We start from the raw sequence: 26805 nt of genomic DNA on the forward strand, positions 1-26805 counted from the left end.
ATTCAAATAACCAAAACAGTCAGGTTCAAGTTTATTGGAAAAAAAGTCGTTTTTGATTATATATATGAACTGCTCCACTGAATTTGACTAAGCAGGTTCGACAGTACTTGATGGATGGATGGTTTTGAAAATGAAGAAATCAAACTACTAAGTGAAGCAGACATATTAATAAAAGTGCTTCAAATGCGGACCTTACAAATCTACTGTACTTGCTTGATTTATTTTCGTGATCATATGGTATTGTGCCTATGTAACTAAGTGCTCAACAATTATTTAAGAACATTAGATGAAGAACATTTTTAATAAACAAGAGCATTTCAGCTTTATCTGCAGTAATTTGACAGGTCTGGTTGTCTCCAGCCTGAGGGTCTGCACTGAAAAAATGTTTGTGCTAGAAGTGGCTTATAGAGGTACAATCTGCGAAAACGTACACGATTGATCTAAAAATGTGGGGGCAGTATAGTAAAAACAATAATGACTATAACCCCACTCTTTGTTTTACATGGAACACTCATGCAGCACAAATGGCTATCAAGCAGAGTTATGATCCGAGGGCAAAATCTGTTCCTGAATTTAGTAGCGTGGGTACTAATGGTCCTGTGCCCTTTGCAAGAATGGAAAAATGAGAAACATGGCAGTGCAGGATGACAGAGGTCTTAAATAACATTGTTTTCCTTTCTAAGGAAGTGTGTCTTATATGCTGCATGTTCCAAACAGAAGCGTGCCACATACCGGTAATATTCTGATCCAGTCACTACTTTTTGCATTGTGTTGTGGTCCTAGGATGAGTGGATGAAATACCTGGATGTAATGAGTGAGGACAGATTCCAGCATACAATATTAGAAATTTGTGAACACAGAAGGAAACTTCCAGGGTGTCTTTAAATGTCTCAAATGCTAAAATTCAAACTGCAGCAGGTACAAACTTTTTAAAGAGTTTGTGCACTTTCATGTTGAGCACATATGTGTTACCACTAAAAATAATCCAGGGGGCAGGAAAGACAATTTAATGTGAATGATAAAACTAATGTGAAGCAAACATGAACAGACCAATAAGAAAAAAAGCTTTGGTTCCTGCTGAAGAGATGTTGGTGATGCCCACAGCAGGCGCTTACCCCATGGTCTTTGTGTAGATCCCAATGCCCCAGTGCATTGACATGGACACTGTGCTGTAAAAAAATGACGCTGTCCTTTGGATGAGATGTTAAGCTGTAATCCTGACTCTCTGTAGTCATTCAAAAATCCCTGGGTATTCTTCGAAAAAGACTAGTGTGTATCCTGATGTTCTGGCTAAATTATCCACAGTATACTCTAGTCCCCTAATCATCCCCTGATTCTAACTGGCTATCTCTCTCACCCTTCATCACCTAATAGACAATGTGTGGTGAGAGATTTTTGAATGACTACAGAGAGTCAGGATTACAGTTTAACATCTCATCCGAAGGATAGCGTCATTTTTTTACAGCACAGTGTCCATGTCAATGCACTGGGGCATTGGGATCTACACAAAGACCATGGGGTAAGCGCCTGCTGTGGGCATCACCAACATCTCTTCAGCAGGAACCAAAGCTTTTTTCTTAATTGTCTGTTCATGTTTGCTTCACATTAGTTTTATCATCACATTAAATTGTCTTTCCTGCCTCCTGGATTATTTTTAGTGGTAACACATATGTGCTCAACATGAAAGTGCACAAACTCTTTAAAAAGTTTTTATCCGCTGCAGTCTGAATTTTAGCATTTGAGACATTTAAAGACATCCTGGAAGTTTCCTTTTGTGTTCACAAACTTCTAATAGTGTATGCTGGAATCTGTCCTCACTCATTACATCCAGGTATTTCATCCATTCAACTTAGGACCACAACACAATGCAAAAAGTAGTGACTGGATCAGAATATTACCGGTATGTGGCACGCTTCTGTTCAGAACATGCAGCATATAAGACACACTTCCTTAGAAAGGAAAACAATGTTATTTAAGACCTCTGTCATCCTGCACTGCCATGTTTCTCATTTGTCCATTCTTGCAAAGGGCACAGGACCATTAGTACCCACGCTACTAAATTCAGGAACAGATTTTGCCCTCGGATCATAACTCTGCTCGATAGCCATTTGTGCTGCATGAGTGTTCCATGTAAAACCCAGAGTGGGGTTACAGTCATTATTGTTTTTAATATACTGTAATGCACACAACATTAAACTTGAAGTATTCTTCATCCTTCAATATTTTGTATCATGTACCCCTACGTATTTATAAACTTCAGCTCTGTGAGTATTTCAAACCTCTATACCTTGAGAATGTTAACTAAGCATTTTTTAGATCCATCTCCATATTCTATTAAAGCCAATAACCAAGCTAACCTTTGTACAGCAATATAAAGCTGGCACTTGACCTGTGAAAACTGATATACAGTATCACAGAATGAAAGCATCAGTTTTAGGCTTTACAGAATTTAAAGTCACAGGGACAGACTTTCCATGTAAACTCCTCTTAGAAGACTTCTGCTGTCCTTCTTTCTTTGTTAGGACAACATTTTGAACAAGATTGTTTATACCATGATGCACACTGACAACCAGGTTGAATAATTGTTATTTTTTATTTATGGCTTTTAAAAGCTTTTATCCATCATCAGTCCCACTTTCTATACATTAATTTATTGTTGGAAAGGTAAGACATTAACCTGGTGGTTTTGGACTCCAGGCAGAAACCAATCAGGGACCTGTCACCAATTCATTACTGGGCACACTCATTCACACACAAACACACCAATAGTTTTCCAATTTTGTGTCTTTAAAAATATGATTTATTGATTCACCCATTACCTGAACTGGTTGATTGGTCAGAGTCCTTTCTGGCCGCAACAGACACACAAGCATTTACAGTGAGGCCAAAAATTATTTGTACACTGTGAAAAAATGGACAAAAATGGAAATGAAGTTGAGGATATTGAAGTACAAACTTTTAAAACTATCAAAAATGTAACAAAACTTTTAGTCAGAACTCATTCTGGAAGTGTTTTCAAGTTATTTAATCTATTGCCTTTGTACACCTGGCCATTCATAGAGTCGAATGAATATGTCACAATGGGAGGAGTTCCCAGTGACAACTGAGATCATTAAACATAACACATAAGAACAGGTATTCCAAATAGTCAAGTAATTGGGTACCCTTAGTATCTACACGTAGCCTTGGTGGTCATTTTCCACACCAGCATTTGTAGAGTTAGTTGAGTTTCCCAACATGGCTAAAACCACTGAAATGCCCACGAATGCACTGAGGGAAAGAGTCATAAAGTTGTCAATCAGTGTAATTCTGGTCCAAACATTGCCACCAGACTTGATATTATGCACTCTAATGTGCACTAAATCATTCAGAAATTCAAGACGTCTGGTGAGATCGTTAATCTGGAGGGAAGTGCAACAAAAAGAATTGACCAGTTCAAGGACAGACAGGAACATCAAAAGCTTGCCATAAAAAAACAAAAACGTTGTCTGCTCCTCAAATTGCAAAGCAAGTCAAGGAGGCTACTGGAATTCAGGTTTGCATACAAACAATAAAAAACAGGCCTAACGAACGTGGGCTGCACAGAAGGGTTCATTGTAGGAAGCCATTTATAAGTAAAAAGAACAAACTGAAACATCTTAAATTTGCCTAAGAACATGCTGACAAGCCTATATGCTTCTGGAAATCAATTTTATGGTATAATAGTCACCAGAGAATGTGGTGCAACTCGAAGAAGTAGTATACCTCCTAGGGCCTAAATCCAACTGTCAAGGATGGTGGCGGGAGTGTGTTGGTTTGGAGTTGTGTGGCAGCAATTTGCATTGAGTACCATGAAGTATGAGGTATATGAGGAGATCCTGTTTACCCAGATGATCCCATCTGCTGCCAAACTGCTTGGGTGTCACTACATTTTCCAGCAAGATAATGACCCCAAACACATCGCAAAGCATGTGAAAGCCTTCCTCACCCAAAAAGAAGGTGAAAGTGCTTGAGTGGCCCCCACAAAGTCCGGATCTCAATCCTATTAAGTACCTCTGAGATGAGATGAAAAGGAAATGGCCAGCAGACCCACCAAGCAACAAACAGAATTTGAAAGACATACTCCAGCGCACAAGGAAGAGCCTTGACCCAGCCATTGGCAACACCCTTGTTGAAAGCATAACCCAGGAGCCTGCATGCTGTTATTGCTGCCAAAAGTGGGCCTACCAAATACTGAGCAGGACTTTGAGAAAACTCCAATGGCCAGGTGTACAAATAATTGTTTAAAGTCAATAAATTACATTACTTGAAAACACTTACAGAATAGGTTTTGAATAAACGTTTTCTTGTTTCTTTACATAACAAATTCATAACTGTTACATTTTAGACCAGTTGTCTCAAACTCTGGTCCTGGAGGGTTGCAGTGACTGCAGATTTTCATTTTACTGTTTTTCTCAATTGGTGACCAGTTTTCGCTGCTCATTAACTTGTTTTCCTTTCATTTTAATTGAATTGCTTTTCCTCTGAATTGCTTCATTCCTTTCCTTTAATGGCACCCAAAGAGAAATGAAATGTGAAGTAAGTGAGCCAGCAGAAGACCAACTAAGTCAGGGCCTGAAACTCCAACCAATTTCACACCAACCAGTTGCTTAATTAGGTGCTAATTGTTGTTAATTAAACCGTTCTTTAATTTCATGGCTTGTTGCTGCTATCATTGTGCAATAGCATAGATTTACGAAATTGTTGATTTTCTAAGAGCACTGTTAAAATGTTTTGTATACCTGAGCAGATCAACATTCCTGAGACCTTCATCTTTCTTTATTTTCAGATATTGTATGATGGACACAGTTTGCTGCTCATGTCTGGGCTTCTTTTTATATCTCATTATTGTTTGGCAGCTAATTAAGGAAAAAAAACAATTAAGGGGTCTGAGTCTTCACGAGCAAGTCAATTGCAATGAATTCAAAAGAAGTTATTTAGTAGCAAAAACAGGTCACTCATTAAGAAAAGGGTTAGAATGAAAACCTGCAGCCACTGCAGCCCTCCTGGACCAGTGTCTGAGACCCCTGTTTTAGACCATTGTTAAAGTTTGTTCTTCAATATCCTCAATTTCATTTCCATTTCTGACCATTTTTTCACAGTGTACAAATATGTTTTGGCTGCACTGTATGTCTTGGTGAACTGGTCTTCTCAGCTACTGGGGACTGAAAATATGCCTGGTGTACTTTAGAGTTAGACTGGTTACCTTATTATAGGAAGAAAAATTTAAATATATTTACTAAGCTGATGTTTTTAAGACACCTGACTTACTGACCACAAATACAGTAATCTCTGACTTTTTCTTTGGGACTCACAGTTTGTCTGAGGCGCCGACACTTGCCTTTTAATCTAGTGCCTTAGACAGTTCATGCAATTTGTTTTTTTTTTTTTTATATAAATATTTTATACTCTTGCATCCCAATTCTTCTTCTCTCCCAGACTAGCTAGCTATTTTAACCACCTCTCATCTACACATCACTTTTTTAGATTGCACACAACAAACAAGCATACAGATGAGTTAACACAAATGTGAATGTTCAGCCTTCTGTCTCCCCTTGGATTAAGATACATTTCATTTGGAAACTTCCTGGCTCCCACTTTAACACTAGGTTTAATGGCAAGACCATTCATCCATGACATTCATTCCACTTTAGTTGCAAGCACCTGGAACCAGCAATTTATTTTATTTATTTATGTTTTTTTTTTTTTTAATTTAAAGTTGGCTTCTTATTATTAACAGATTGGTTTGCTGCAATCGAGGCAGACCAAGATATCACGTTTCTGCCAGCCAAATGTGCTAGCTGGCTCTTTTTCTTGTAGGTACTGAGTATGACATGAGATGACTGATTTGTTTTAAATTGATGGAGTCTGTTCAAGGGCACTAATGGGGACAAGAACCACATGCATCTTTGTACATCCTCTATATTTTTCATTTTTGCTTTCTATTCTTTCAGCTTCAACCATTTAAAATTATCCTTCCACCCATTTTTCAAGCCAAGGAACAGCATCAGTTGCAGGACAATAACTAGCAGTGCATGGGATGCCAGTTTATCAGAGAGCACACTCAGAAAGGCATTCACAAAACTGATTTTCAGAGCGACAAACAGCTGGAGAAGTTTTGCAGCGACAAAATTAGGAATTGAACCTCACAAAAGCAATGTGAGGCAAATCAAAATTAGAAAAGCAATAATTAAAATCATGAGAAACTAGCAAAATGTTCTTAAATGGAGCTCAACTAAGGTCTACGTAGAAAAGAGCTAATTAAAACACAGCTCTATTAAAAATCCATCACCTTTGTCGACTTCCACATTTAGTCTTCAGACAATGGAGCTCTGAAATAGCTCAACAACCACAAGTTTGTTTTCCTACAGCTATTCAACATACCTTCTTGTAATAATCAATGCTCTTTCTGTTTTTATTTTCTGCCTTCGTGTTTCAGCTGAAGATGAAATGGGTAAGTAACCAGCAATTGGAACAACCAGTGAGAAATTTAGCAAATACCTCAACTTATCTATATTACTATGGAAGCACAGACATGGTGGTCAATTTAGTGTCTAATATTCAATGCTCACATCTTTTGGATCGTTGTAGGCTGGCATTACAAATATAAAGCTACTCATAAATAAGCCCTGTAACCTCCTGATAAGTTCACAGTTTGGCCTAAATTGTAACATGATCCACATCAATGGCATTACTTGTTCTTGGTCAGACTGCTCTAAAGAGCTAATGATTGATGTTTATCATGTTTAGCATTGTGAGATGATCCTTTTGCTTTATTGTTCTTCACTATATGTTGTATATAATCCCAAGCATATTCTGCTATTTGCAGTAACTTTCTATTTAGTCCCACATGCATTCACAAAAAGCATGCGCAAGTGACACATCTTATGGTATCTTAGGATAAAAGAAATGAGCTCAGACACCCATCTTCAGTACCTCCTTCATGCTGTTTTGTGCTTCTCACACTTCACTTCACTGTCTTGTCCTTTTTGCCCTGTTCATCTTTCCAGTACAGCAGTAAATTTAGCACTCTGTCATACATTGATGGATAAGCAAATTTAGAATGCTTGAAAGTTTGAACTGAGCTAATAAATTTATAAAAGTGTTCAGATCTTTATGATCCTGATGATATTGCAACTGTCTGCACTTGCCAACAGTATACTTATATTTTCCAAACAGGAGGAAGAGTTTATAGACTGGTGGAGCAAATTCTACGCTTCCACTGGGGAAAGAGCCATGTGTGGATCTTATCTGGAGAAGGGCTTTGACACTTTAAAGGTAAGTAGATATTAGAAGTGGACAAAAAAATCAGCAAACTAGAGTGCTGTAGAACTTTACATGAAAATATGTAGATGACAAACAAGGGTCAAGTATTACGGTTTTGGCTGCAACGATAGTGAAAGTGCAAAACACTTTTATTTATTCTTTCATAACAATTGCATTGCTTCTGTGTTCCCATAGATGGTACTCCACAAATGTTAGCATTACTGCAGACTTCCCCATATTAAATGCTACAGGAAAGAAAGACATTAAATTGAAACATCCAGCAGGGAACGTTGGCTCCTTTGATGGGGCAGGTCCAAGCCTGGAAAAGTCAGTGCTGCCTCAAAGCCAAAATGGTGACAACATAACCACAACAACAACAACATGATACAAATAATAATTTGATGTTTAGCCTGTATTAAAGAATCTTAGAATAGAAATCCACAGTTAAGCTCTGCTTGAAAACTCAAGTTAAAAGTTAATAAAGATGAATGCAGCAATTAGCTGAGATGCTCTCAGTGTTAAAGCTGTTGTCTTCTCCAGATGCTATAGGGTTGTGCAGACGTTTGGAGTGTAAGGTTACAGAGAGCAGCAATTTCAAAATGTCAGGATTAAGCAGATTAGCACCAGGGGTGTCTAGCATGTCCAAGGTCCAGTGAGGATGGGGTGTCAAAATGCTAGAGTGTAGTAACACTTTTTATACTATTATGTAATGTTTTGGTAAAAACACTAATCGGTGTTTAACTAGTTTTGCTCCTCCTTTTCTACAAGTCCATGTGAAATGAAGAACTTCCTCCGCCTTGTAGAGCCCAAAAAATACTCCCTCATGAGTTTATATACCACAAGAATGAAAACAAACAGAACAATGTACAGTATAATAAACAAGAATAGCAGTCACTGTAACATAGTCATAATAATAGTAATCATACATAGAAAAATATACGTAGTTGATTCAAACACTTTTCAGATCTTTTCACTGCCTGCACACTTTATTGTGTGGTGGATTTAATTTTAAATGGATACATTTTCCATTTTTGTCCATCAATCTACACTCAATACCCATAATGACAATATGTCACTGTATTATAAAAAAAAATCTTGGAATGAGACGAGGCCTGATTGTCTCAAAGACACTTTCACGTCCCACAAGACGAGTCTTCGTGCCAAGTGATGTAACCATGCCCGGTGCCGGAAGCCCTGCAAGACAAGAGCTGATGCCAAGAGATTTGGAAAAGTCCTGCATGGCAATGTCAGACACATTTCTTGTACAGAGAAAGAAACAATATTCACGCACGATGTAATTCCAAACACGGAATCAAAACTCAATGTGATTAAAAGGTAAAAGTGAAAAGAGATCGAATAAATGAACATAGGTGATATGACAGAAGTGCGCAGTGCGAAATGCAGATCACACTGTGCAGCAGCAATCCAGCAGCTGATCGAGCAAAAAGGAGGTAAAAAAATACTTTATACAGTATGTTTCCCTTTGTATCACCGTTTAAGAGGGGGTTTCAGAGGAGCAATCGCGTCTCCTTGGGGTGCGTTCAGCCGCTCTCTTCACAACGCAACTGGCAGATATATGAAGTGGTTGGCACGTAGCACAGGCGGAGTGGGGGTTGGCGAGTGAAACGAGCAGGGGGCGATCCACGTTTTGTCACAGGATCACAGGGTGAATGCACATACATCTACGGAACCAATTAAGCCATGCCAGTTCACCCAATCTGCATGTCTTTGGACTCTGGGAGGACACCAGAGCACCTGTAAAAAAAACCCATAGACATGGGGAAACCCATGGACTCCTGCGAGGAAGCAGCACTACCACTGCACCCCTGTGCCATAGTATCAAAATATTATTGCACAGCTGATTGTACTGCTACTACTTCAAAACTACAGCTCTTATAGGGCCTGAGGTTGCAACCTCAGTTTAATCTATTTTGACCATCCTGTAGACAGTCTCCTCCATTTCCTGATTATCTTCTCCACATCATCCTGCACATCATTGAGCCATCTTTTTCTTGGGTATCCTTTTCGTCTCTTTTCTCCAGGCAACCCCAGATACATGTTCTTCCCTACCCTTTTTCTCCTTCATCTGTTCTAAGTATCCTAACCAATCTGATGTTTCCTTAATATCTGTCACAGTATCCATTTTCTTTTCAGTTTATTCTCATTCTCCTCTCTCAATGGCCCAAAAATCTTCCTCAATATATTTTTATCCCAGGCAATCAAAATATAGGTTGAGCATCCCTAATCAGAAATTCTAAAATCTGAAATATTCCAAAATCCCAAACTTTTTAAGCAGTGACAAGATGGCACATGTGAAAAATTCTGTACCTGACCTTAGTTGCCCATGTGGGGCTCTGTTCCCTCTAATTTTTTTTTTTTTACTGATGAGTGTATTTGAATAACACATCAGCTAATACTTACTGACCAAGTTCTTCAATACCCCTTTGAATATCTAGCACCACAAAGCACCAACACACAAATGACGAGCATGTATGCCGGTGGAGAATCACGATGTTAACAAAGAAAAAAAGGCGCAATAACATACTGCTGCATGAGAGAGGGAATATGTGGCATTATAACAGCTGTGTGACAGTTCTAAAGTCCTGCACAGCACCCAGTAGCTTAGTGGACAAGAGAGCAAATTTCAAATTCCTGTTAACATGCATGGGTCTTTTCCATGAATCAATCCAATCATTTTCTCTTTTTTTGGGTTTCTGAACCGTTAGGAGTTTTAGTGTTAGCCCCACGCTCAACCCTCAGCAGAAAGGTTCTAATTTTAAGGCACTGAAAACTTACCTTGCTGTTTAATACAAAGCATTGCCCAAGGGTCACAAATGTGAATGTGTGTGGTAGGGTTTGCTGGCAGAGCTGCTCAAGTGACAACATGGCTTTTCTGAGGTTTTATTAAGGTTTTGGGATTGACATGTTCCACCTTACCAAGATCATTTACCAGCCTTGATAATTCCGTTATGTACATACAGTATTTAATATAGATCTTATTACCTTACAAAAATAGATATTGACATTTATATCACTCATATTTATAGCACCTTTTACTACTTTTGTGTACATGCAGCTTTAACTATCTTTCTTTTTATTGAGATAGACTGTTTTTCTTCTAGGTTTATAACACAGAACTAGAAAAGACAGAAGATTTTGAGGGGCTAACTGACTTTTGTCAAACCTTTAAACTGTACCGAGGCAAATCTCAGGATGACAATGAAGACCCATCTGTTGTTGGTGAATTCAAGGTGAGTTCAGCTGTTTTTTTACCAGGTAGCAGTAGGATACAGGAACAGTGCAGGACACAAAAGAGCTCTTACTTTTTAAAAGGGTGATAAATAAGATGAACAGCTTTTTTAATAAACATATTTTTAAAGATGATAATTTATTTGACCCCAAGACATTAGCATGGCCCAATAAGGATTCAGCTCCTCTTTGGACTAGATAGATAGATAGATAGATAGATAGATAGATAGATAGATAGATAGATAGATAGATAGATACTTTATTAATCCCTATATTGTGTTGATGTTCCATGTTCTTCTTTTGCTTGTATGAAAACTAGGACTCTGGTGTGTACCCACTGTGCAAGAACATGTAGTTAATTATATTTCTAAGTTTTAATGTAGCCTAGTAAAATGTGTCAGTGAGGCTCGTGATAGACTATCATTTCATAATGGTTTGGTCGAAATCTTGTATTCATTCCTACTGAAATAAGTATTGGCTCGGCATGGTTATGAAAAAGACATAACTGGTTGGAAATGGCCTAATATCTGTCCTTTGTTGCTGTAAATTATTATATGTGCTACTCTAGGTTTATCATGAATTCACTGACCCCTCATGTGACCAGTGCAGATTTTTTTTATTTTTTTGCATAATACTCCGCATTGGATTCTGGTGTTCTACTTTTTAAAGAGATGCTGTCGATCAGATCGGCCACTTTAAATTGACCGAGTACGAATGTGTGAAAGTGGCCTATGATGAAGTGACATCTCATCCATGTCTGGTTTCAGTCTTGTGGCCATTCCTTCTAGTACGTGGTTAGTAGCTTGCTCCTTTGCTCATTTGCCAAGTATCAAAACATCCCATTTGTAACATTCAGTCTCTCTTTTCTTCTTGCCCCTTGGACCAGTGTCCAATTCTCCAGCAATATGATTATAGTCTTTCTCCTGCAGTCAGAGAACTGCTGCCAGTCCTTTCTGTTCTCCCTATTCTTGAATGATCAACCTATGCTCACCTTCCTCAGCTTATGGTGCCACCTTCATGTATCTCCTTGCCTGCCTTCTTTAGGATCAGACATTACTCTCAGTTGTTGAGTTTTTCGGTTCACTTCCTTCTAACATGCAGATGCTCCTTAAGGCATACTGTCATGCCATATTGGCAGCAGGCTGCACCAACTGTGAAGGTGCACCTGGAGACTGCCTCTCTGGGGTACCCAATTCCTTGGCATAGTTTCTGGCCCCCCTCACGCCGCAGTTCAGAAAGAAACGTATGTTTAGAATTAGGCATTGTAATGGTGTATGTTCTATAAAATATGCACTAATCGCTTTTTAATCTTTTTCACATGCATCAATATGCAAAGAATAAAGAAAAATAAGAATTCAATTGACACATTGTGTCTTTTACAGGGCATGTTTAAAATCTACCCACTTCCAGATGATCCTTCCATGCCCCCACCATCCCGCCAGTTCCGACAGCTGCCTCCCAATGGCCTTGAAGAATGTCTTGTCCGAGTCTACATTGTGCAGGCAACTGGTCTACAACCCAAAGATGCTAATGGAAAGGTAAAGTGATTGTGTGCACCTTGATGTTATTAGCCTCATGTTATTGTTTGAAATTTAGAGTTCTATACTAGGCTCCAAGGAACCCCGGGGTAACAGTTACACATCCTGTTTCATCCAGCACATTTCCTATTTTTCAACCAGAATTTTCTGCTACTTTTGGCGCTTTTCCACTGCATAGTACGGCACAGCACGGTTCAGTACAGCTCACCTTGGTTCGCTCAGTTCGCTCGGTTTGCGCTTTCGACTGCAGTTTAGTACCGCTTAGAGTGGGCGGATTATTCACGTGTCGTTATAGTTGCGCCGCCTCTACTGCCGTGACACCGTGGAACTTTTACAACAACACGCAGACAACGACAACACTTTAGCTTGACGACGCGCAAGGGTAAGCATCTAAAAAAAGCACATCACTAGCTAACTTTTATCACTGTTGCAAAGCATAAAATGAACTTAACTGCCAGTGTAACATTAAAATGCATTTTGCAAAAAAGTCGCCGCAACAGACCATCTGTTTGGACATTTAACCGTGCTTCAGAGTGGTGGGATGTGATTGTTCCCGGTTTTACAAACACTCAGTGGCTGGAGAACTTTCGAATGTCTGAAGAAACATTCATCCACTTATGCAACAAACTGCGTCCAGCGATGGAGAGACAGGACACAAACTTCCGCGTGTGTGTACCTTTAAAGAAAAGAATAGCCAGTGACGCAGTAATGACGATTTTCTCCGGCCAATAAGTGACCAGCAGAGTTTACACGTGATGTTTTGGTAACGGTTCGGCGCGCTTGGAACCTCGGCTGAGGTGGTACTAAAAAAAGGACCAGGTACTGTTCCCAGTGGAAAACGTCCCAAAAGTGAGCTGAATTGAACCGTGTCGTGCCGTACTATGCAGTGGAAAAGCGGCATCTGTAAACAAGATATGGAACCCAAAGAATTTGATCCTTGAGTTGAATTTAATATACGTACATAAAAAGGATCTGAAATCTGATATGCTGTTGAATTAGTTTTATTATATTTGTTAATGATATTAAGGCATCTACAACCTGCTGTCAAACTAAAGGGAAGATACAAGCTGTTGTTTGTTTAGCAAAACAGAGAAAGACAATCTTTAATTATGAAAAAGGAAACCAAGAATCAAACAAAAATAGACTTGCTAAAAAAGAGGACTGAACTTTTAGTTTTGGTAATCATCTTATTGGCTTTTATAGCCATATTGTACCTTAAATATATAAATTAAACAGGTTTATTCAATCACAAACCCCGTAAATATTAAAGTCCACAATTACACAGAAACGTGCATATTTGGTAACACAGTTAGCACTCAAAACAAACCATTATTAAGCATTTCCGACACCACTTCAGTTTGACCTGCTGCTATACCTTTCTTTGTCTTCGTCAGTGCATTTTTGACTGAAGATTTTTTAAAATGCAAAGGTAATTTCTTCTTTTTTCCTCTCAACAAACATCATTATCCCATTTGTGCTCATCATTCAGTACTTTTCATTATCAGTCATAATGACCCCTTCAACATCTTTCAAGCAATTCACTCTTACTATTTCCGGTTTTCCTTTAGCCATCTCTTTTACAATCCCGAACATGTCTCTCTTTCTCTTCTCTTTTTGCAGCTAACATGAAAACTGTCACCTGTTGGTTTCTTGTGCTATTCTAGCACTTCACTTTGTTTTCTTGTACATTTCCTTGTCATCTTAGGCCTTTTCTTCGCCACTCCTTTTATCATCTTCTCTTCTCTTCACTTGCCATCTCAATCTAAAAATTTCAAAACCATGCTTCCTTTGTGACTCAGCTGTCCCTTTGTCCAGCTGCAGATTTCTCTAACTGTTATCAACAATACATTCTTCATTATTCCTCACTTATGATGATTCAGAAACCTCACTCGTTCTTGCTAATAAGGTTTCTGGAAATTTACTTCTCACACTCTCCCCCTTCAACTGCCAGATATTTGGCCCTGGTATATACTTCCTCTTACTTTAGTCCAGAGGCAGTAAGAGAAGAATCTCCAGCATGTTCATGATACACTAACTTCTTAATGGAACACCTGCACATTTTTCACCATGGCCTAATCAGTTCTCCTCACTAAAAATAGTCTGGCATGTTCTTTACACTACCTGTTTCATAAATTACCAACTTGTTTTCCTCCTTCTTAAGCATGTTTACATCACATCAGCAAACACAAGATCCCTCTGGCCCTCATTATTCTTCATACTGAAGCTAAATATTCTGTGTAATCTAACCTTCAGCACTGGCTACAATATGCTTATTCAGGTCACCACTGCATACACTCACCTTCTCCTGAGGCATCCTAGACATAATATTCCCATGAAACTCTCACAACAGTGAATTTTCTCTTTACTTCTACCAACTGGTAGGCTATATACCAATAGTATATGTAACAGTTACTTACCAGCAATCATTTAACTACAACACTTTAACTCTTCTCACCTCAACCACTTTATCTGTCCATTTTTATGGCACAAGTACACCAACCCCAGCACTGCCATCACTTCTCCCCTGCCAGAAAAGCATATACCCTCCACTGCTCCCACCAAATACTTTTACCTTTTCCATTTTATCTTCAGTATCAGCACATCATTTCCCCTTCTGTTCAGCACTTCCACAACTTGATTTTCTTGTTACACGTCCAAGTCACAATCCTTATACTCTGTAATTCACACAATGCCACTAATTTCTCTTTTTCATCACCAAAGTGGCCTGCCTAACTTCTCTAATAAGTACTGTATGTAAATATTACTTGTATTAATCACAACCCCAGACACAACTAAATTTCCTGCTAAGTTGATTTAATTTTATTTGGCCTAAATTTGCTGTTGTTGAGTTTCCAAAGCATTCTCTTCAACTTTGACCACTCAGACGCTGTTCTTTGCCTATAGGAGCACAAGGCTACAATTCCTCATTGGAAGACCCCTGTGCCCCTGCTTTTCTGAGGCCTCAGTAGCCTTTAAAGGACTAGGTATCTTGAGCAGATTCCTTCTATCCCTTTTCCATTCCAGTCCCTATGTCCCTTAGCAGGCTACAGGTGTTTGTCTCAGACTTCCTTGGCACTTGGTTGACACCTTCATTTGCAAGGCAGAATCCACCACTGCCACCTTACAGCCAGAATATTATTACCATCTCTCCACTCTCCCTCTTTCACCCTGTGCAGAGTGTCTAATACCTTCCCAAACACCTCTCTTCGAAGTAGTTTTCTACACTGTTACACACAGGGCCTCTCATTTTGCCAATGTAATTTTGTCTCTTGTTTTGGGAGACTCCTTTGACCTGTGTCACTCTAACACTGGACCCTCAGAATCTCTTACCAGTCTGGCACTTTCCTTACCATGGTTTAGTGTCTATGTGAACAGTTACCTTCTGTTTGTCTAAATTCTCTTAAAATTTGCAAGTCACCATAAATAAATGGGAAATTTTCTTAAGACTACTTGGACAAACTCAGAGAGGATGTGTGGGTAGAATTTGAAGTTGCATTCATATATCCGCAACAGCACATCAAGAACAACCACACTATAATTTTAAGAATGCCGGCTTTCATTCGGATCCTCATGCTGTTTCTTCTTATTTATGGCAGTGTGACCCTTATGTGAAGATCTCTCTGGGCAAGAAGTCAGTCAGCAACCAGGACAAATACATACCCTGCACTCTGGATCCTGTTTTCGGATGGTGAGCATTTGATATTTTAACCTGTCTTCTAAATTTTTTGGAATTAAAAAAACAAAACAAAATTGCTTTAGTGGTTAACCAGGAATATCATTTTTAACATATTACACCTGTAATGGTATATATATATATATATATATATATATATATATATATATATATATATATATATATATATATATATATACTGCTCAAAAGAATTAAAGGAACACTTTTAATCAGAGTATAGCATAAAGTCAATGAAACTTATGGGATATTAATCTGGTCAGTTAAGTAGCAGAGGGGGTTGTTAATCAGTTTCAGCTGCTGTGGTGTTAATGAAATTAACAACAGATGCTCTAGAGGGGCAACAATGAGATGACCCCCAAAACAGGAATGGTTTAACAGGTGGAGGCCACTGACATTTTTCCCTCCTCATCTTTTCTGACTGTTTCTTCACTAGTTTTGCATTTGGCTACAGTCAGTGTCACTACTGGTAGCATGAGGCGATACCTGGACCCTACAGAGGTTGCACAGGTAGTCCAACTTCTCCAGGATGGCACATCAATACGTGTCATTGCCAGAAGGTTTGCTGTGTCTCCCTGCACAGTCTCAAGGGCATGGAGGAGATTCTAGGAGACAAGCAGTTACTCTAGGAGAGCTGGAGAGGGCCAAAGAAGGTCCATAACCCATCAGCAGGACCAGTATCTGCTCCTTTGGGCAAGGAGGAACAGGATGAGCACTGCCAGAGCCCTACAAAATGACCTCCAGCAGGCCACTGGTGTGAATGTCTCTGACCAAACAACCAGAAAGACTTCATGAGGGTGACCCAAGGGCCCCATGTCCTCTAATGGGCCCTGAGCTCACTGCCCAGCAGCATGCAGCTCGATTGGCATTCGCCATAGAATACCAGAATTGGCAGATGCACCACTGGTGCCCTGTGCTTTTACAGATGAGAGCAGGTTCACCCTGAGCACATGACAGAAGTGAAAGGGTCTGGAGAAGCCATGGAGAACATTATGCTGCCTGTAACATCATTCAGCATGAGCAGTTTGGTGGTGGGTTAATGATTGTCTGGGGAGGCATATCCATGGAGGGTCACACAGACCACTACAGGCTTGACAAAGGCACCTTGGCTGCCATTAGGTATCAGGATGAAATCCTTGGACCCATTGTCAGACCCTATGCTGGTACAGTGGCTCCTGGTGCACGACAATTCCTGGCCTCATGTGGTGAGAGTATGCAGACAGTTCCTGGAGGATGAAGGAATTGATACCATTGACTGGCCACCACACTTTCCTGACCTAAATCCAATAGAACACCTCTGGGACATTATGTTTTGGTCCATCCAATGCCACCAGGTTGCACCTCAGACTGTCCAGGAGCTCAGTGATGCCCTGGTCCAGATCTGGGAGGAGATTCCCCACAACACCATCTGTTATCTCATTAGAAGCATGCACCGATGTTGTCAGGCATGTATACAAGAACACAGGGGCCATACAAAGTGCTGCATACAATTTTGAGTTGCTGCCATTAAATTTTGGCAAAATGGACTAGCCTGCCACATAATGTTTTCACTCTGATTTTTGGGGCTTCTTTGAATTCAGGGCTCTGTAGGTTGATCATTTTCATTTCCATCAAACGATGTGGCATCCTTTCGTTCCCAACACATTACCCAGTCTATATCAGTATAGATATCCAGGAGGATTTCTTTTTCCTATTGAGATCTGATGTGTTTTCAAAGTGTTCCTTTAATTTTTTTGAACAGTATATATATATATATATATATATATATATATATATATATATAATATATATATATATATATATATATATATATATATATATATATATATATATATATATATATATATATATATAAACCCTCCAAAATAGCTTTGAAAATGGAAGGTAACATGTTAATATTTGAGTCCTAATTCACTCACAAACATCTTGCTGTCAGTATGAACAGAAGATGATCCATTGGTCATGCAAAACGTATCCAACCTTACAGAAAGATGTTAAACATCAAAAGGGTGGTTGGAGCAGAGAGTATTGAATCGACATTACAAATAACATTAGAACAATTTAGAAAAGAACAGTCCATTCATCCCAACAAAGACCGCCAGTCCTTTATCAAGTCAAGTTTTAAAAGTCCCTAAAGTCCTATTGTCTACCCATTACTAAGTTCTCTGAAACAATCAAAGTGACCAATGGGTTTGTGGCCATGAATTTCACCAAGAACCTTCTGGTTGCTCACTTTTGCTAGGCAACAAATTCAAGAAAGGGATGCAGTTGTTCCAAACTGAAGAGATGTGGTTGTTCCAAACGTATTCTATTTGAGAACAATGGAGGCTACTTTGCTCTTGGGAACATTCAATGCTGCAGACATTTTTGTAGCCTTCTCCAGATCTGTACCTTAACACAATGCTCTCTCTAAGCCGTGCAGGCAATTCAGTTGACCTCATGACTTGGTATTCGCTTAACTTCCGGATCTTTTATAGACGGTCCAAACGAGTCCAAACAAGGTATAGCGTCATCACGATAATAATCAATAGAATGGGATGTACCATAGCCACATTTCTAATGTTATAGCAAGAGGTGAAGGAATTTAAATGATTTTAGCATATGGTTGCAGCAGAAGAAAATGTGAAAAACATCATGGGGCTGAAGGCCTTCTATATTGCAGGCATTGTGAACAAGAGATAAAACGTTAGGACATATCTAGGAGAAAATTTGGGATGTGCTTGTGATGCCTTCCTACATGAGCCATTAAAATGATTAAGATGAACGGAGTGTATGGATTTATTGTTTTCTAATAATACTCGTAGTAGAGAAGCTCAAAGAAAACAGTTTATGGTGCTTTCATCAAGTTGCAGTAATCTAGGAAGGTTTAAGTTGCTGCAGTGTAATTGTACCCTAAATCGCACAAACTATTAACCTAACACATATTAGAAAACTGACTTATTTTACTTTTTACCTTTTTAATCATTCCAGTAATCCATATCTACCTTTTACTTACTGTGTGCTATTTCTCTTTATGAAAACCAGACAAAGAATATTTAAAATGTATTTTACAAACAGAATTCATACACTGTACTGAATTGTCAAATACGTGATACATGAAAACAACCAGCAGAGGTCATTGTGAGCCCATAAATGTAGGTCATTTATCAGCCACTTTGGATGAAAATATAGTCTCTTTCTTTCTTTCGTTCTTTCTTAATTTACACTCCACAATGTGTTTTTTTAAATTAACTTACCTCTTCTCTTTTTTCACCAGCATGTTTGAGTTGTCCTGTGAGTAGTATAATGTCAGGCGGCTTCTGTCAAAATTTAATCCGAGTTTGATTGATGAGATTAAACCACGCCCCTTTTTAATCGAAGACCGGAAGTCCGCCCCCACCCACCATCTGTTGTTAGTTGACCTTGTTGACCTTTCAGGAAGTCCCTCCCCACCCCGGTTGTTTTGTTGACCTTGGATGACCTTGATCCGGGCCCCTGTTGATTAATGACAGGAAGTCCCTCCCCAACCACCTGTTGTTTGTTGACCTTTAGCCCAGCCATCTGTTTTCCCCAGGAAGCTGTCAAGGGCAATTTGATGGATGCCCCCACCCTCCTTGAACCCCCACCAGCCCCCCTGCTTGGCCACCTGCATTGCCCCATCGCACTAGGGCAAGTTCAGACATGCCCAAGGGCTGCCTAGGCCCCCCTTGAACCCATCACCACCCCCACCACTTCCCAGCCCCCCACCCCTCTTCCAAAGACAGGTTCAGGCATGCTGCAGCCGGTCCCTGGACAAGTTCAGGCATGTTCCTATCCATACCCAGACTGAATGGCCTGCCTAAGCCTCACTGCAGCACATGATGTCTGGCCCCCCTGACACTTCTGAAACTGTTGTATAAAAGTCGTGCATTTTCCTCAGTTCTAAACACTCTGTGAAGAAAAAATGGAATCTATGACCGACGCCCCGGTGAAGCATCAGTTCCGTAGGCTCTATTCTAAGGATCGTTTGAAAAGGTTAAAAGATGTTTGGTTCCTGAGTTTCTTCAAGCTGGAGCGACCGACGAGGAACGGGTCAAGTTGTGCTAAACAATGGTAGAATCATGCGCGATCGATAAGGAAAATGTCATCAGCCTGTAGTATTCAAGGACTGAATTCTGCAAGCTGAAGCGACGGCCGTAAAGGATAACTGGTTGAAACATCGTTCAATCGGCGACGCAATTGTAAAACCCCTTTATTTACGCCACGCCCCATCCCTCTTACCATAAATACTCAGTCTGTCAACGGATCCAGACAAAGGATCAGACCGTTTCAGAATTCTTTGAAGCTTTTAAAAGCTCTCGGCATATAGTCAACTCCGGACTCTGAAATGACGGATGCCGGCGTAACAGCCTCGGGGTTTCCGCCTAAGACTCCAAAGACTGCAGCTTCAAGACCTGAATCTTACCATTTCTATAACTCTGGCCGGATGGATTGCCTTCAGGACACCAAGAATCTGACCAGCGTATTTTACTATACGGCCTGATTACACTCTCTGGTCAAGAGACCTTGAGACAGACAGCGGATTCCAGTTTCCTTGGTCTAGTCGTGCGTCACCCGTCACAGACAATGGTGATCAGCCGGACACTGGCGTCTCCGTTAATGGCGATCAGACAGAAACCTCTTACCTAGCTCCAGGACAGCCTTGGGTGCACAAACAAGTTCCGCAGGAGCCGATGTTGATAGGACTTTCTGAGACAAATATGGATTGCCCCGATGGGGTACTGCCAGAAACCTGGAAAAAGGCCCTGCAGCTTGTTAAAGGTCTGATGACTTCTCTGCTGGACATTATTGTCTACTGCGACCAGAAAAAAGAATGTCAAGGCTGTGGTATAAATCACCCTGCCCAGGTAAGGCATACATGCCTCTTTGAACCTGAAATCGGCTACCGTCAAGGTCGCTTTCAGAAGATTCTGAATATTTTCCGTAAATATTGGCTGAAACGACTAGCTGTTAAAGTTCTCGGTTATTTTAATATTCTACTGCCGATTCCCAAAATATGTGTAGTGGTTGAAAAGACTGTAGATGAATTTGAAAGTACCAGCTCTATTCATGATACTGTAATGCAGTCATTTTATGAAATGGATGAATACTCCTACTGTGTAACCGCCGTGTGGCAAATGAGTTTTGTGCGAAATATTAATCATGAGGGTCATATGAATCTGTGGACCAAATATGACCTGGAACTTGATGATATGATAGAGCTGATGGGTCTTTCTGAGCCTGAAAACACAAACGCCTGAAAAAATTCAGACTCTTAAATAAAGGTTTTCTAATTTTTTAACTGGTGTCAGTGTCTGTTTTATCACCGCGATGGAGCAGGTCTTGGAAAAACATATTATAACTCTGAGAATCCCGGATCCTTGGGGGTAAGGATTCCTTGAAAAGAGCGCTCTCGCAAGCGGGTCACCATATTGGGTCCCAAGAAGTGTCAGATTGGTTATCTGGGCAATACACCTACACGATACATAAACCGGCCAGAATCCATTTTAAAAGGAATAAGGTGTATGTTTCCAATATTGACGCCAATGGCAGGTCGATCTGGCGGATATGACAAACCTGTCCGAGTATAACAGAGGTTACAAGTATCTACTGACTTGTATAGATATTCTTTCTAAATACGCTTGGGTCAGGGTTCTGAAAAACAAAACGGGTAAAGAAGTAACCAGGGCTTTTCGAGAAATTTTGGAGGAGGAAGAGTACCCGTCAAACTTCAGACGGATAGCGGTAAAGAGTTTCTCAATCGGGAATTTCAAAGCCTGATCAACAAACACGGATAAAACATTTCACCACAGCTAGTGAATTAAAGGCTTCGTGGTGGAGAGGTTCAATCGAACTCTGAAGACCAAAATGTGGCGTTATTTCAGCTCCGAATACCCGGTCCTATCTGCCGGGCTACAGGACTTGGTGAAATCTTATAATCTCAGCTATCACCGAGGTATAAAATGGCCCCTGCTGAGGTGAGTAGTTCCAATTCTTGGAAAGTCTTTAAAACTTATACGGCCTAACTAAAACCAAAAGAAATCTAAAATATAAATTCAAAGTCGATACGGTCAGAGTATCAAAATCCCGGAATCCTTTTACCAAGGGCTACGAACAAACCTTTTCAGACGAGGTATTTACCGTTTCTGAACTAGTCCCCAGGGATCCGCCGCCTACAAGCTCAAGGATTATGACGGTGAAGACATTATAGGTTCGTTTTACGACCGAGTTACAAAAGATTCGAGGACGGACGCCTTTAGGATTGAAAAGATTTTGGCAAAAAATATCCGTAGAAAAAGCATATTTTGGTGAAATGGTTCGGTGGCCCAAAAGTTTAACAGTTGGATCCCTGAAAGCTATGCAAGACGTTAAATACTGAGAATCAAAATTAGTATTTCATTCACGGTCTGATCACAATGGAGAGAAAAGCTTTTACGTTGTACTACCCAGCAATTCTTCCCAAGATGTTTTCCCTAATAATACCATCCGAATTTACCGTCAAATTATCCCCCAATCGAACTACAGGGCCCCTGGGAAGTTGGATTGGCGAAATTCAGTATCCGCACACCTGGAATACCCTAGACAAACCGGATAATGAATTTATGTTGGTGAATCCGCTAATAGCTAAATTTTATAGTATTCCCGGGCTATTACTCTAGTGTCGAGAAAGTGTCAGACAAGATGAATGAAGTGGTGTTGAAAGATTCGAAATTCTTGGAGTCCCGTTCATCAGACCCTGCGAAATTCGCTATAGCTCTAAAGCGTAGATTCTATTTCTCAAACACTGTGAAGGATGAAACTCTGCATGTCAAGGGACAATTAGGTAGGATTCTAGGAGCTCATCCGACAAAACTATTGGTCTGGTGAATGAAGCTCCTTACCCCGCTGGATATCAGAGCGGGTTTTATTCCTTGTACGCCTACAGCGACATTGTTTCTCACCAAAGAGTCGGAGACAGCTACGTCCCTCTCTTGAGATGCGTATATATTGAGGATGAGATGAATAAGATTACCACAATCACCTACGACAAACCGCACTACGTTCGGTTAGCAAGAATCAGTTTGATACTTTGACCATTGAAATAAAGACGGATCAGAACAAAGCGGTTCCATTTCAGTTTGGCAAGGTCCTAGTCAAGTTACATTTCAGACCCTCCAAGAGGTGTATACACGACTAATACTGAGATGAGATCTTACCTGGACCCCAACCCTTACGTGCATTATTATGAAGCCCAAGCCGGTAACGGACTCCCGGGTTCTCTGGGTCCCCAGTGATGTACGGCTCTGGGATCGGAGGGATATTTCGAGGGTTATTTAGAAGAGCTTTGCCTCTCCTGAAAAGAGGTTTCAAATTGTCAAGCCACACATTAAATCAGCCGCTAAGAATATTGTCAAAGACGTGGTGGCTGGAGCCGTGTCAGGAGCGATGACTCGAGGAAACGAAGAAAATCAAGCTGGGGCTGGCCTAATGGTGATGAGGAAAACTAAACGTAAGAGGCCTCCCGGGTCACGACCTGCCCCGATCATCAAAAAGACGCCCGCTCAGCTTTTACTTCATTTTCTTCTCTCCGCCACAAGGATAAGTCCAGCCCCAGAAAAAGAAATCGAAAAACATTTTTAACTCAAGATGTCTTTCGCTCATCGAATGTCTCAAGAGTGTGTGAAATCCGAACTGGACTTGTTTACGGTACCCTATACTCAGACTAGTGTAGAAAAAGCATCTATGTCGAGGTCCCCTCTCTCAGCTCTATCTGAAGTCGCCCGCTGGAGTTTCTGATTACCGGAATGGGGAAGACTACTTGGACCTGAATAACACGCTTCTACACGTCCGCTGCAAAATCGCCAATGCCGACGGAACTAATCCACCCCCCGTGGCCAAGGTAGCCTTTGTTAATTATCCGATAGCCGCTTTATTCTCACAAGTGGATGTAACCCTGGGAGATCGCTAATATCCCAGAGTTCCAACCTTTACCCGTATAGGGCCCTTTTTGAGGGATTGTTAAATTACAGCAGTGAAACTCTCAAGTACCAATTTGGTACGGGTCTTTTTTACAAAGACTCGGCCGACGAACATGAAAACACAACCTTGGACGGTCCGAATGAGGGGTTCAAAAAAAGAAACGGTTATACGCCCAGGGTAAGACAGTAGAACTCCTTGGATCTATTCATTCTGACCTATTTTTTCAAGAAAAATTAATTCTAAACGGAGTGGACGTCAGAATAAAAATGGTGCGTAGCAAAAATGAATTCTGTCTGATGTCCGGAGATGCCGAAGCGTTACAAAGTAAACATTTTAGCCTCTCTTTTGTCAAGAAAGTTAAAGTTTCAGCGGCGGTGAAATTGGGGCACGACACGCACTCACAAACGCCAACGCCAAGTACCCCTTGGAAAGAGTGAATATGAAAGTTCTCAGTTTACCGGCCGGGATTCGGGTGAGCAATCAGGAGAATTTGTTCTTGGGACAATTACCCAAGTACGTGGTCCTAGGCATGGTGGATAATGACGCCTTTTCCGGGGATTACGCCAGAAACCCCTTCAATTTCAAACATAACCATGTGGAATTCCTGGCCTTGTATTTGGACGGAGAACAGATTCCCGCCAAACCATTTCAGCCCAATTTTGCTAATGACACCACCGCCGAGAATATTACAACCTGGTGTTGGCCACGGAAAACACTTGAAAGACCAGCCTCTAGCCATCAGCCGTTCTGAATTCTCTAAAGGTTACACCCTGTTTGCCTTTGATTTGACGCCAGATCAAGAATGCGGGGACCATTTCCATTGATGAAAACAGGGAACATGAGATTTGAAATCCGCTGCAGCCCCTACCCCATACTGTGAATCTAATAGTGTACGCGGTCTTTGACAACATTATTGAAATAAACCAGAGAAGAAATATACTTTATGATTACTAAAAAGCATGAATACCCTGCAGATCAACAAACTCATGTCCAGTAATCCGTACACAGAAAATCTGTTTTACGGAGTGTTGGCTTGCACGAACTGCCTAAAAAGATACTTACGGAGCTCCCGACCATGATCATCGTCAATACTCACCGTCAAAAACAACCCGGAGAACACTGGTTGGCGATACATCTCAGAGAAGACGGAATTGGAGAATTTTTTGATTCCTATGGAGCTCCACCAGACTTTATCTATTTTCCTGAGGAAATATACAGTTTTTTAAACAGAAACTGTAAAGAAATTATTCACCATACCCGCAGCTTCAAAACTGGTTTTCCACCGTCTGCGGACAACACTGTATTTTTTTCCTGCACCATAGAGGAAAAGGACGCTCTTATCAAGAGGTCATGAACCTGTATTTTAATGAAGTCACCAAGAACGATGATATGGTTCAAAATTTTGTCAACACCTTGTCTAAGAACACTTTAAGAAGCTTTCAGGATCAACCCTGCATGCAAAGTTCTGGACCCTGTAATTATCTTAATAAAGAATAGGCAAACTGTGTAAAAAAATAATATTTTATTAAACAAAAAATATAATTACATTTCAATAAGGAATCCATTCATTCTTTTGTGAGATCTGGTTTTCCTGCCAACAGGTGTATCGGTAGCAGACGCCGGCAGCAGAGGCAGCAGAGACAGCAGAAGCTCCGTCTGGGGAGGTTGGTTTGAAACTCTCTAGAAGTTCTCTAGTGTCCATGTTTGGTACGGCCGATGTCGGAATGTTCAAGCCGGCCAGGGCCTTAATAAATTCTTTCCAACCCCTAGGTCTCCGATAGGATGGTATGTTATGACGGGCTGTTAAGTTCCGCATTAGATCAACCATATTCGTTCCGGGTAACGACTCTCCACGAAACACAAACTCTCCCAAGCCATTCCAATAGGTTGTATTAGGGTGATGCGTCATTTTCTGTAAAATTATTTCAGTATATTTCTTTGATTTATCCGAGCACTTTTAAAATCTCGCGTACACCCGTTCTTCTGGGGTACTAGGTGCATCTTTGAGTGCCTCTGGCGGCACCTCCTGGTTCTCGACAGGCATCAATAATGTCAGAGAACCGGTTTCTTTATCCGCTTTTTTCACAAAGGTAAGGTATCTTTGCAAGACGGCCGTATAAAGATTTACTTTTGCATCGACGCTCAAATCATCGCGTTCAAGTATGTGTTTCATCTGTTTATCCAGTTCGCTTTCCGTAGCGCTTAAAATGTCGTTGGAAGTCTGGGGTTTCTGATGCCACTGAGTCATTTGTTGTTGAGGGACCAGGTACATCTTACGCGTATATTCCATATTTATACTCTCGAAGCTATTAAACTAGTAATAAAAGGAATGGCCACGCTTAGCAGGGCTCCGAAAACCTCCTTTCTGATTTAAAAGGGCTTTTTCTTTTAACGGGCAGTTTTTATCGCTGAGTTTTTAACGGCAACGATGCTTCTTCAGCAACTTGAACTGCCTAGAAGTCAGGGGGACATGGCCTTTTAAAGTATTGAGAGCTATTTCGCCAGAGCATAAATGAAATCGTCAGGAGCCTCGCCAGCATCGCTTGGCGACAGGAGACCCTGTGCAGGGTCTTGAGCAAAGGGAGATTTCTTTTATTCTGCACGACATGCCGTCTGTTTTTCAAATACCGAAAATCGCCGTCTTTATCTTTTCACGACGACGCCACAGGCCAGCCGGGGAAACATACCGCACGTAAACGAAATTGCCAGGCGCCTGGGCTTTCAGATCCACCAACAGATAACCGTAAGGTTGTCGCAGAAGCGCCCTCAAAGGCCTCCAAGAAAATTTCACCCTACCGGGGTACATTTGACGCGCTAAATTAGTGATTTGCAGCTTATCTCTCGGGTTTTTGAAAAGGGTGATGTAATTGGCATTCAGATTTATCGTTCTACTTTTCTTGCCTTGAAAAAATAAATTTTGGACCAAGTAAATGATGGACAAATTCCTGTGATGAGTATATTTTGTGAAGGCCCTCTCTATCTCTTGGCTATGGCTCGCCTGTTCCATCAAATCGCCGACGATCACCAAGTTAACTCGATCAGGCGGTAGTAGTTCATCGTCGTTTAAGGAAGCGGGTAATCCCTCCA

The 26805-nt window shown here is 40.6% G+C and overlaps 1 protein-coding gene across 5 annotated transcripts in view; it reads left to right on the forward strand.

The window, feature by feature from the left end:
- The window catches only part of dysf (dysferlin, limb girdle muscular dystrophy 2B (autosomal recessive)), a 362566-nt gene that overhangs the window by 287133 nt on the left and 48628 nt on the right, over positions 1 to 26805 (forward strand). For 4 of the 5 annotated variants that reach the window (XM_039751924.1, XM_039751920.1, XM_039751921.1 and 1 more), the window contains 5 exons: positions 7198 to 7296; positions 10407 to 10535; positions 11916 to 12071; positions 15668 to 15759; positions 19019 to 19031. In XM_039751924.1, coding sequence (XP_039607858.1) covers positions 7198 to 7296; positions 10407 to 10535; positions 11916 to 12071; positions 15668 to 15759; positions 19019 to 19031 — 489 coding nt within the window. Of the gene's footprint in view, positions 1 to 6457; positions 6473 to 7197; positions 7297 to 10406; positions 10536 to 11915; positions 12072 to 15667; positions 15760 to 19018; positions 19032 to 26805 lie in introns of all 5 variants that reach the window. The other variant, XM_039751919.1, reaches the window with a different exon arrangement.

Source organism: Polypterus senegalus, chromosome 4 (assembly GCF_016835505.1).
Source record: "Polypterus senegalus isolate Bchr_013 chromosome 4, ASM1683550v1, whole genome shotgun sequence".
NCBI lineage: Eukaryota > Metazoa > Chordata > Cladistia > Polypteriformes > Polypteridae > Polypterus > Polypterus senegalus.